This window comes from Mustela putorius, unplaced genomic scaffold, assembly GCF_011764305.1.
Source record: "Mustela putorius furo isolate JIRA1106 unplaced genomic scaffold, ASM1176430v1.1 tig00000765_pilon_pilon_pilon, whole genome shotgun sequence".
Classification (NCBI taxonomy): domain Eukaryota; kingdom Metazoa; phylum Chordata; class Mammalia; order Carnivora; family Mustelidae; genus Mustela; species Mustela putorius.
Genome location: NW_025421470.1, coordinates 1,162,141 through 1,173,227, shown reverse-complemented (window position 1 = coordinate 1,173,227; position 11,087 = coordinate 1,162,141). Strand labels below are relative to the sequence as shown.

The 11,087-nt window shown below is 71.4% G+C and overlaps 1 protein-coding gene across 1 annotated transcript; it reads right to left on the bottom strand.

The window, feature by feature from the left end:
* Window positions 1–1,011: 1,011 nt before the first annotated feature.
* POFUT2 (protein O-fucosyltransferase 2) lies at window positions 1,012–10,306 on the bottom strand. The gene is made up of 9 exons (XM_045084328.1): window positions 10,130–10,306; window positions 8,920–9,170; window positions 6,791–6,935; window positions 6,202–6,312; window positions 4,795–4,861; window positions 3,901–4,026; window positions 3,026–3,206; window positions 2,698–2,821; window positions 1,012–2,076 (listed from the first exon to the last, which is right to left on the bottom strand). The coding sequence occupies exons 1-9, from the start codon at window positions 10,261–10,263 to the stop codon at window positions 1,923–1,925; spliced, it is 1,293 nt and encodes a 430-aa protein (XP_044940263.1). The 5' UTR covers window positions 10,264–10,306; the 3' UTR covers window positions 1,012–1,922.
* Window positions 10,307–11,087: the final 781 nt, after the last annotated feature.

Genomic DNA, 11,087 nt, shown 5'->3' with positions numbered 1-11,087 from the left:
ACAGTCTTCGGGAGCGGGAGGCCCAGGCATCACAAGGGGCCCGTTGGCCGCCGCACCCCCCTCTCCCACGGGGCGGTGCCGACGCACAGACGCACACGAGTGCGCGAACACAGTCCTGGCCGCGCACCTGCCGTCTGCCCCATGGAGCACCGGCCTGGCTGCCCTGGCTGGGATGCCGAGCTGCCCCGTCGGGGGCAGGGCCAGGCCCAGGGAGACACCGGGTTTCTGCTGGGCTCCAGGCATGTGCATGGCTCCCCCGCTCCCACCTCTCACGTGCGGGGCTGACCCGGCCCGTCTTGGAGGGGGGCGCACAGGTCGGGGGGCAGGACCACAGCAGCTCCGCCGACCGGGGGCCTCCCCCAGACAAGCTGCCCGATGGTGCACCTGCCGGGCTGAGGCCACCAAGGTGGATGGCTCCCGTGCTTCCTCCTGTGCCCGCGCTACCCCTCCCCGCCCCATGTCCTGCCACTGCCTGGCCTGCCCCCCAGCCCCGCATGAGTCCTGCCCTCCGGGACGGCCCCGTCCCATCACCTGGCCTGCAGGTGTGGGCTGTCCACCCCCTTCTCTGCTCAGTCCCTCCAGGGGGTCCCGGGAGACGCCTTCCACCCCTCCTCCCACGCTCCTCCTCCCGGGGGCCGGGCCGGGCAGTGGTCACAGCAGCTCCGGCCACACAGCGGCTCAGGGACGTGGGGTCCCAGGGCCGCCCACAGCTGAGCCGCCCGCTAGCACGGATGTGCTGTGGGGAACGGACCCGGCAGGACCGGCCTTCCCGGTACCTGACCTGCTGCTCTCCCGGGGCCCTGCTCTTCCCAACAGCCTGGCAGCAGCGTCCAGCGGACGGTGGGAGACGGTGTGTTCGCCGGCCCTGCCACCGCGGTCCCCAGGGGAGGCCACACACGGAGCAGGACAAAGCATTCGTTCTTCTCGAAACAGAGTGAGGACAAAGTCTGGACTGTTTGTGTCGTTTTCAGCTGGAAAAATTCAAGGCGTAAGAAGACACTGTTTCTAGAATTCCACTTTTCTAGAAAATGTACTTCATTAATAGCATCTGAAGGTACAAATTAGCAGAGAATAAATACTTCATCATCTCCCCGCACACCACGGGGACACCACGGGAACCGAGCGCGATTCGGGGCGGGTTTTCAAAGCTCGGGAAGAAAACACAGAAGCCGTCTCTGGGTCACCCGGGCAGTCTGTGCGAAGTTGGGGCTCTGGTCAGAGGGGGTGTGTGGTGGCCACACCTGAGGCCCAGAAGGGGATTCTGGGCAGCGGCACGAGCCCTCCAGAGGCCAGAGTGACCGTCCTGCTCGCCCCCTACCCTCCAGCGCACTGCGCCCACCGCGAGGCAGGGCCTAGGGTGTCCGACCCCCAATGCCGCCACACTCGCCGTGGCCTGCCCGCAGCCCCTCAGCCAGCCACAGGGTTCCTGTGTGTGGACCTGACAAAGCCCCAAAGCCCTGCTGAGGAACCTTCCAGCGCCCGAGCCGGGGAGCAGAGAGCCCCTCACGGGCCAACACAGGCCTCAGGCCCAGTTCTGCAAGGTGGGGGTTCGCCTTCCCGCCAACGCACACGGCGCCTCCCGCGGGTCCAAGTGCAGGACGCGCGGGCCGGCAGGCAGAAACGCAGCAAGCCCGTGGGGATCCGGACGCCCTCCAGGAGCCCGAGCCCCCGCACCTCCTCACATCACACCGGCCCTGCCAGCAGCAGAGCCCCAGGCAGCCCACGGCGGGGGAAACACCGACAACGGGCGTGCGCCGTGGCTCACGTGGCTGTGAGCAGGGACCGTGACCCTGAAGCGATGGTGGGGCAGCCTTGCCTGCCGGTCAGGGCCAACGCGACCCCGAGGCCACACGGGCGCTCAGAGGAAGACGAGGCCACGTGTGCGGATGTCCCGGGCGCAGGGCCCACGAGGAGCCGGCGGCTCAGTAGGCCACCCTCCAGTGCGTGGGCTGCTCACACGCCTCCTCCCGGTCCCCGCAGAACCGGTTGTACGTCGTCCGTGGGTCGAGCCCGAGGATCTCTCTCTCCTCGTGGATCCGAAAAGAGAACGTGGAGACCGAGGTTCCGATGAAGAACCTGCCAAGGAAGCAGGGTCACGAGAGCCGCTCCGAGGGGCCCAGCACCCACCGGCCTGACCTCTCACCCCGCAGCTCTGCGGCCAGGCCGGACGTGCGGAGCAGTGGCCACGGGTCCCGCACGGGGGGGTTGAGAACGCGGCCAGTGCCCGGCAGTCTGGGGCTTGGGGGCAGGGTGCTGAGAGCCAGGCTGAGACCTGGGGACAGAGGTGGAGAAGAGGACCCTGGCCCCACAGCCTGCATGCACGGGCTCAGGGGCTCTGGGGACCCTACAGATGCGGAGAAACCAGGCCCCCCACTCGAAGCGTGCTGGCCTCCTCCTGGGTCCAGTCCCCCCGCTCTACTCTGGGGTGGGCCTGCCTCCCGCGACGACGACACACGGAGGGAGACCACAGCTGTGCTCCGCGGGGACACGCGTGACGGGAGGTTGTGGCCGGGAGCAGAGTCCCGGGTGGGGTCCCTACGGGGACGGCCGGGACCCAGTCCACTGGCGGGACCGGGGAGAACGCTACGGGTGGGGAGTACAGCCTTGAGACGAAGCCGGGTGTCAGCCTAGCCCACGCGGGACCAACCGCCACGGAGATGGACAGACCACGGCAGGGCCAACCGTGGGCAGAGGCACCTGGCGTGCGCGCAGATCCACTGGTCGATGATGGCCACGCCGCCGTCCCGGTACAGCTCCAGCTCCTCCCACGTGGGCTCGAACCTCACCATCTCGGGCAGCAGCCGCCTCAGCTGCTCGTGCTCTGCAGAGCGATGGAGAGACGGTGACCGGGGGCTCCGCGGGCACCGGGGGCCCTGCGGGCTCCGCGGCTCAGGTCCGAGGCCCCGGCACGAAACCCGGCGCTGCCTCCTGGCCACGCTGCGGGCTCGCGGTGCACCTGGGCCTGCCCGGGACAGGACGGGACGGGGACCGGCAGACGGGGGCCGGCAGAGCCGGAGCCGCGTACCCGTCCTGATGGCGTCTGTGGCCACGAACACCCTGTCCAGCTGGTGGGTCTTCATGAGGCTGCGAATCTTCTTCACAGCCCCATCCAGGCTGGGCACATCCTCTCTGTGGCCCCAGATGAAATCTTTTCTCCTCAGGTGAACCGCGAGGTACGGGCCCCCCAGCGCGGAGCCCAGCGTGACCTGGCAGAGGAGGACGGGGAGCGCTGAGCGTCCAGGCCGCCGCCAGCCCTTGGGACACCGCGAGCCCCCTCACGGCAGCCCTGCCCATGGGCCCGTCTTGGGGACTCTTGGGGCCGCGAACTGGCGAATCACACAGACCCTCTATCCGAGCGCCATCAGGTAAACACAACCCTGGGGAAAACGTGCAAATTAGATGACCAAAACCACCTATTCCTGCATTTTCCCCAGAGATGCGATCCAGACGCCCCCGTAACCGCCATGGGATCCCGCCGCTGCGCTGGAAGGCGCCCAGGGGACCAGCGCCGGGAGGCTGGCCGGGACGCCTGTGACACTGGAAGCGTCGCCCGCTCGGGACAGCAGCGAGTAACCGGCTGCGGTTACGTGCAAACCCGACCCTCCAGAAGCGACTTCTACGGACACCGACGACCCCGCGTCCGCCGGCGCAATGGTCGCCTTCCTCGCTCTCTGCGGCTCCCGCACCTCCGGGCAGACGGCGCGGACCGGTCCGCGGCTGCTTTCATTCCCAGAGCGGCGCCTCCAGCTTGCCGAGGGGAAAGGGAGCCGAGCCGTCGCCCGGAGCCTGTGGGGACACACGGGGACCCTCCCGAGGGGCGTCTGCGGCTCCCCAGAGAGCAGCTGGGCGACCGTGCGCCCGGGCAGGCGCCTGCGCGTCGCGAGCAGTGGGAGGCGCTACCTTCATCTTGGTCCAGTCCTCCTGGAAGGGGGTCCTGTCGGCCTCGTCCGTGGAGTTCAGGTACTTGCTTCGGAACTCGTCCCCCACGGCCCGCAGGTGCTTGGCGAACACCATGCTCCGCCGGGTCTGCGGGCGACAGAGCCGCTGCCGAGCGCCCCGCCCCGCCCGGGAGCCCCGCAGCCCAGGCCGCCGACCGGCCCCCGACTGCGACAGGGAACCCGAGGACGCCGCCCCAGCACTCGCGGAGCTCGGACGCGGACACGCTCCTGAGTCTGCCGGCGACAGCCCAGTGACCAGAACGTAATGATCCACCAGGACGGTCCCCACACGCAGGGACAGGCCCCCCACTGACGGGAGCCACTGTCCTCACCACTAGCTCAGGGCCACGGTGCCCACGAGAGGCGCAGGCCCTGTGGGCGGCGATGACAAGGCCCCTCCGTGCTTCGGGAAGGACCCACTCGGGAGGCCCCCACGTCATGTGTCCAGGGAGCAGGGGTCTCCCGGGTCCTCCTGCCCAGCGCCCACGGGAGCGCCCCACCCCTCGCTCAGGGCAGACCCCCAAAGCACGAGCCAGCGGCCACGAGGAGGGAACATGAAGCCCGATTCTGCAGGCTCCTGCCCGAAGCACCAGGCACGCGCCCCAGGACGCAGACGAGCCGGTCACCCACAGCAAGTGGCGGCGTGGGGCCGGAGCTCACGGCAGGCTGCGTTTCCTCCAGCCATCGGCTGCCGCAAGCAACAGCCCCACTGTGAGAGACGCCGACCGGCCGACCACGTGCACCCCGGCGGCTGTGCCCACCCCCGCCGCACCCCCGCCACGCGGGCCAGCCAGCGCCCCGTCTCAGATGTTCGCAGGCGCGCCGAGCCGTGTGGCGGGACCCGTGGGGCACTCACGTTCCAGTACTCCTTCCCCCCGTAGTGGTCGTGCAGGAGGTTCTCGGCTCTGTCCAGCATCACCGACCTGTTTCGGAACGACACGGAGCGTCTAACGGCTGGTGCGGCTGCCCCAGGGGCGCTGGGAACCGAGCTGAGCCCCTCCCGGGCACACGCAGGCCCGTGGGGGGACCCCTCGGGGAGGAGGCTCCGCACACACTCCCGGGGCGGGCGTGCAAGTTCTCAGCGTCCGGGGACGGGGGTCGTCCTCTCCTGTCCCAGCCACTGACCTGGGCAAGGCCCCGGGACGACCCGCACCAGACACAAAACAGACAGGACGAGGCGAACGAGTGAGACGGCCCCGGCAGCCTACGGAGCCGGACCGCGCCGAGGCGGCTCGCAGCAGGAGCGCAGCCGCGGTTCTCTGCGAGGTCGGGGACTCTCGAGACTCGAGCCCGAGGGCAAAACCGCACAGGAGGACGGCTGCGTCCCCCTGCACGCAACCACCCGCAAGAACCCAGCCGGCCGTGCTGCTCGAGGCGCAGGCCCGCCCCTCCTCCGAGAGCGCTCAACTGCTCCCCTGCAGAGCGAGGCCATGTCAGGCCCCGTCCAGGGCGACCAAACAGCCCGAAGCATCAGAACGGGCAGAGGGGACACACCAGCAGGGGCCATGTCCACTCGGACCTGGAGGACGCGGGGGCACGCGTCTGGGAGAGGCGTGTGGCCTCCTACTCTGCCCTCGTCCCCGTGTCCCGAGTGGGACAGGGTGCCAGGGAGGGGACGGCGCGGACAGGAGGCCGCGGCCACCCCTCTGACCACTCCGAGGTCCAGCTCCGAGGAGGCTGAGTGAGAGACCCACCTGCAGAGGCGAGCACAGGTGGGACCCGGGGTGACGCGGCTGGGGGCCGCAGCGGACCACCTCCTCACCCCGTGTCAGCCACCCGGGCAATCACCGGGTCCAGTGAATGAGGAGGGTCAGATCGCCGCTCCCTTCCAGTCGGGCCTGAGCCCTCGCTGTCCCCTGCCCCCAGGACTCCACACCTGCCCACCGCCCCCTCGGTCAGGGCCCCGGGCTATCCCGGTGTGACTCCGACTCCCCCGCCCACAAGCAGCAGAACGAGACGCCGGCCGCTGAGTTCCCGCCGGCAGTGGCTGCCCTCGACGCAGGGACCCACGTGTGGGGACAGTCCCGAACCCGGCTCTCCCCAGGGACACGTGTGGCCTCCTCCCCCCTTCTCAGCCCTTCCTCACTGTGGCCCGAGAATGGGGTGCGGATGAGGTTTACCTCTCCCGTGCTGGCCACAGCCAAGAGGGATCCCGACGCCAGCAGGACGACAAGCACACAGGCATACGTGTGCACACGCGCACACACACGCACACACGCGCTGCCTCACCGGCCGGTCACCAAGCGGAGCCGGCGGCGCTCACCTGGCCGACGTGTTCCTCAGCAGCACCGGGGCCATGATGGAAGCCGAGCCCTGGACGGACAGACACGAGACGTTGAGCGCTCTCGTTTCTTCATAGCCCCAAAACCATCCCCTGGAAAACAAGAGCCGGCGCCCCCGTCAGCCTGGGCCCAGCGCGCGACGCCTAAGCCCAGACGCGCACGCGGACGGCTTCACCCCGACACGCCGGCCCTGCTCTTGGGGAAGAGCGACCGCTCGGGACTCCGGCCGGTGACGCTCTCCTGAGATCCTGAGAAGAAACCACGACCCCCATCCGATTCCACGGGGCCGGGGGGCCGCTCGGGGAGCTCCGGCCGGCAGAGCGCGCAGAGGGGCGGGAACGGGACCCACACGGGGCCTCTTGGCCAGAGCCTGGCAGTAACGGCCCCAGAACAGCCGCGCCCCGTCAACGACCTCCCGGAGCACGGAGTTTCGAGCACCCAGTCATTCGGATGCTTTGTCCACGGGTGCTGCTGGGGGGACAGCCCGCCGCGGGCAGGTCTCCTGATGGCAAAGGGGTCCGGGCGACCCGACCACCGCGGCTGCTGCAGCGCGGCCCCGCCCAGCCGCACCTGTAGTACTCGTGCTTGTCCGGCGAGTACAGCAGCGGGTCGAGGCACGGCCGCTCGTCCACCTTCTCTTCCCAGGTCCCCTCCTTCCACCCCTCTGCGTAGCTCTGCAGCACGTACACCTGGTCGATGAAGGGGCCGCCGGACTCTGCAACAGGCCAAGAACGACCGCGTGGCGAGAACCAGAACGGCCGCGGCACGAGAACCATCGCTTCCCCGAACGCCACCCTCCTTCCCGCGCGCCGCAGAGAGCTCACGGGGGCAGACGCGGGACTCGAGCGGCAGCAGGGCATGAGGTCCCAAAAGGCGGAGAGGCGCTGCCGGGGACGGCGGAGCTCACCGGGCCCTGCTTGCTCTCAGGGGCTCCTCACCTGCCCCGCTTCCAGCCGCCGGGCCTGCCCTCGCCACCCGCACTGCCGGTCCTCACGACAGCCACGGGCCCCACACTTGCTGTCCCCCATGCTGCCCCGCCAGCACACGCTCCCTTCCCTGCAGGGACCAGCCTCGTGGGGACTGCTCCCTTCAGGGCTGACCCTGACCCCTCAGGAAGCCGTTTAAACCCCAGGACACCTGCCAGCCACAGCCCCCCGCCCCACAGCCCGGTGCCGCTCTCATTTTCTCCAGTCGCTCCTCGCCATCCGGGGCCTCCTCCCGGTCACCTGGCTTCCGCCTCCCCGCTCCCCACAGGAGCCCCAGGAGAGCAGGAGTCGGCATCCGTCCTGCCACGGCACCCCCTCCCCTCGGAACCTGCCGGCCACGCGCACAGTGTTCACGAAGATGGGTGAGCGGAGCCCGGCCACGAGAGAGCCGCCCCGAGCGCAAGTCTGGTGTCTCCTCCACCCTCCCCCTCGCTCGGCTGCACTGCGGGTGGCGTCTGGTCCTGGAGCTCCAGAGGCCCCGTCGCAGGAAGGCCAAGAGGCCTGCTGCCCTGTTGCACGTGTCCCGGCAGCAGGTCCCAGGACAGGCTCCTTCCCGCCCCCTCTGTAGAGGGAGACGGCTGGGCAGGTGGAGGCCAAGCGGGTCCGCCCGCCCACGGCACATCACCCAGGATGGCCGCCTTCTCTGCCCAGCTGCTCTGGCCCCAGGCTTGAGGCTTCAGCAGCAGCAGGGAGGGGACCGGGCGCCCCACCGCACGTACCCCGTGTCCCCCACTGAGCACCACCTCACCTGGCGGAAGCTCACACCTGGCCCCATATCTGCCTGTCAAGAAACCCCCTGGCCACAGCCCTGTGCGGAGGTGAAGGGCTGTTTCCCGGGGAGGCTCCATGACCCGTGGCTGAGACAAGTCTGAGGCCGATGCCCAGACTCGGTCAGACCAGGCGCCCGGCGACGGCGCCCGTCATGGGTCCCAGAAGGATGTGCTCCACACGTGCTTCTTCCAAATCTCAGAGTTTGCTTCTTCCCCGTGAACGAAGGTTTCAGCAGGTCCGTATCGCCCCGTGCCTGCAGCCGTCCTGGGACTGACCCCGCCACGGGAACGGCCCAAAGGGATGGGGACTAAGGTGCCATGAGAGCAGAATGTGGAAAACGCAGCGGCGCAGCGGCAGCCCGAGCTCCGTGGGTCCTCCCGCGGCGGGAGATCCGCATCGTGTCTGCGCCCCCTTGTCCCCTCCCCTTGACCGGCTGAGGGGGCAGCAGAAGGGTGTTGCGCCCTTTTAAGCACGAGTCTTCTGGAAACACAACGCTGAACCCTGCGCACCCTCGCCCTGCGAAGATCCTCGACTTCGCTCGCTAAGAAGCTGAGACTGTGCAGGATTCAGGGGAACGAGACACACTACGACGAGAATCTTCGCCAGCAGCGCAGGGAGATGCCAGCAGGTCAGCGCCCCCTGGGGCACGGACAGCTGTCCCTTGGGGACACAAGGCCGTCTCCGCACGGGAGCCCGCCTGGCCCCTGCACGGACAGCTTCCCCACCGCCGTGGGAGCGTCCTGCGCGGGCGCACCCGCTGCCCCAGGCTTCAGAGGCAGGGGCCACGCGCTCGCACACTTCAGATCGGCGTCCCTAGACCAGTTCTGGAAGGAGCAGGACGGCGGGGCACTGTGGGTGCGAGACGGCAGCGGGCCCTGCGCACACGAGGGTCAGCGCGCCCGGCCGCAGACAGCCGGCTGACCGCCCCGACCACGGCCTCACCTGCAATGAACTGCTCGTACTCGATGACCGGGACGTTTCTGTTGAGACTCGGAAGGTCGAAGAAGTCAGCCCAGGGAATGCGCACCTGGTGGATGTCCGGGCTCTGCCAGTGGTAGAGGCGGCCCCAGGGCGGCAGCACCAGCACCCACTCCTCCGTCTCCAGCAGCGTCTTCAGGAGGGAGGCCACGCGGATGTACACGTCCCTGCGGAGGTTGAAGCCCTCCGGGGGGTTGACGTCGTACAGGAGGTACCTGGGGGCGGCAGGAGAGCGGCGCTTGGGCAGCTCCCGGCGAGGAGGGGCAGCGGCCAGCGCGGCACAGCCCACCGCTCACCGAGCCGGCCAGGGGCCAGCAACCACGCGCCCTGCGACCGGCGGAGTCCGGGCCACAAGAGCCCGAGGACGGTCTCCCGCCCGGCTCCGCTCTGAGCGGCCACCGCAGAGCCCGCCCGTCTGCGGGATCGGAGGGAACCGGCGCCTCCGCACGCGTCGGTTCGCGCAGGACACCCGTGAGAAGCCGCGGCGCGGACGCGGGGTCGCGTCTCACGGTCTAGCGAAGACCGTCGCCGGCAGCGCCCGCTCGGTCCTCCGCCCCGCGCCCGCCCCGCACGCCGGCCTGACACGGCGCGGCTCCCGGGCCCGCGCAGCCCCCGCCGCGACCCAGGACGCTGGGACGTCACCCCCGCCCGCAGCCGCAGGGGCCCCGCGGGCCACCCCGGGCCGTCAGCGCGCGGCGGGGGCTGCTCGGGCTGAGCCCCGGGAGCGGCGGGACCGCAGACACCCGTTTCCCGCCGCGGACGCTCCCGCGGGCAGCCGGGGCGGCCCCGCGCGGACACGCCCAGGAGGTCGGGCCGGGCCCCGCGCCCCCGCTCGACGCTGACCCGCAGCCGGCCCTTCCGGGGCCTCCGGGACGCCGCCGCTGCCCCCGCCGAGCCCGGCTCGCGGCGCAGTTCCGACGGCCGGCGGGGGGCGGTGCGGGGTGCGGGGGTGCGGGGTGCGGTGGTGCGGGGGTGCGGCGCTGACGGGGTGCGGTGCGGGGGTGCGGGGTGCCGGTGCGGTGCGGGGGTGCGGCGCTGACGGGGTGCGGGGTGCGGTGCGGGGGTGCGGGGTGTGGGTGCGGTGCGGCGCTGACGGGGTGCGGTGCGCGTGCGGGGGCGTCCGCGCCGTGGAGCCCGCCCCGCCCCGCCCCGCCCCGGCGCGGACGCCCCCTACCGTCTGCGGGACGCCGCCCCCGACAGGATGTCGGCCGCCGACTGGCCGGGCCAGAACTCCTCGCCCGACCCCGAGGCCGGCGGCCAGGACGCGGCTCCCAGCAGCACCAGGAAGACGACGCCGAGCGCCGCCATGGCCACGGGCGGCCACGCACTTCCGGCCGCCGCGCCCCGCCCCGGAAGCGCCCCCGCCCGCCCCCCGCCGCGCGTCCCCCGAAGCCACGGCCACGCCCCCGCGTGCGTCCTGCGTCACTCCGAGGCCGGGCGTCTCCCGGAGCGGACGTCGCTCGCGGGCGGCGCGGGGCGCAGGCCGGGCAGGTGCCGGGCCTGGGCTGCGGCTGGTCTAGGGGCGGGGCTCCGCGTCTGCGGGCGGAGCCAGAGGGCCGGGGCGGGGCCTGGGTGTGGGCGGAGCCAGGACGGGGGGCGGGGCCGGCCTGGGGGCGGGGCCGCGCCGGGCGGAGCGCGGCCGAGGTGGGCTCCGGCAGGTGTGCGCGGGGCGCGGGTCTCGGCCTCCGCGGGCGGCGGGCGGGGCCGGCAACCCAGCTGGCCAGGTGCGGCCCCCGCGCCGCGGACCCGCCCGGCCCGGTGACCCGCAGAGCCGTTTCGGGGGGACGAGGTGTCTCCCGCTGGGTGCGGGGTCTCCCTGTGGAAGACCGCGGCCCGGGGGCGGCAGAGCGGCCCCTCTGTGTCGGCGGGCTCAGGACGCGGGAGCGGCTGGGGTAGGAGGGGCATCTGCGGAGCCGGACCTTGGGGTCAGCAGGCCAGCGGCTCCCGCGCCCCGTCCCTGGGCAGCCCAGCTCTGCGCCCACCTGCGCGTGGGGCTGCGCGGCGGCGGCAGGGGTCCCGCAGGAAGCTCAGGGCGGTGCGGGGAGGCCTTGCCTCCGGGCCCCTCCGGCCACCCCTCGCTTTCCCGGCACCGCCCTCCCCTCCCCCCAGCAGCTCCCCGGGGACACTGTCTC

Bases quoted from the DNA above. Each gene is read 5' to 3' on its own strand.
- POFUT2 (XM_045084328.1), bottom strand. From the start codon at position 10,263: ATGGCGGCGCTCGGCGTCGTCTTCCTGGTGCTGCTGGGAGCCGCGTCC. The intron at 4,027-4,794 runs GTGAGTGCCCCA...TGTCGCCCGCAG, and splicing joins GGGGGAAGGAGTACTGGAAC to ACCCGGCGGAGCATGGTGTT. The intron at 2,077-2,697 runs GTGCCTCTGCCC...CTTCCTTGGCAG, and splicing joins TGGATCTGCGCGCACGCCAG to GTTCTTCATCGGAACCTCGG.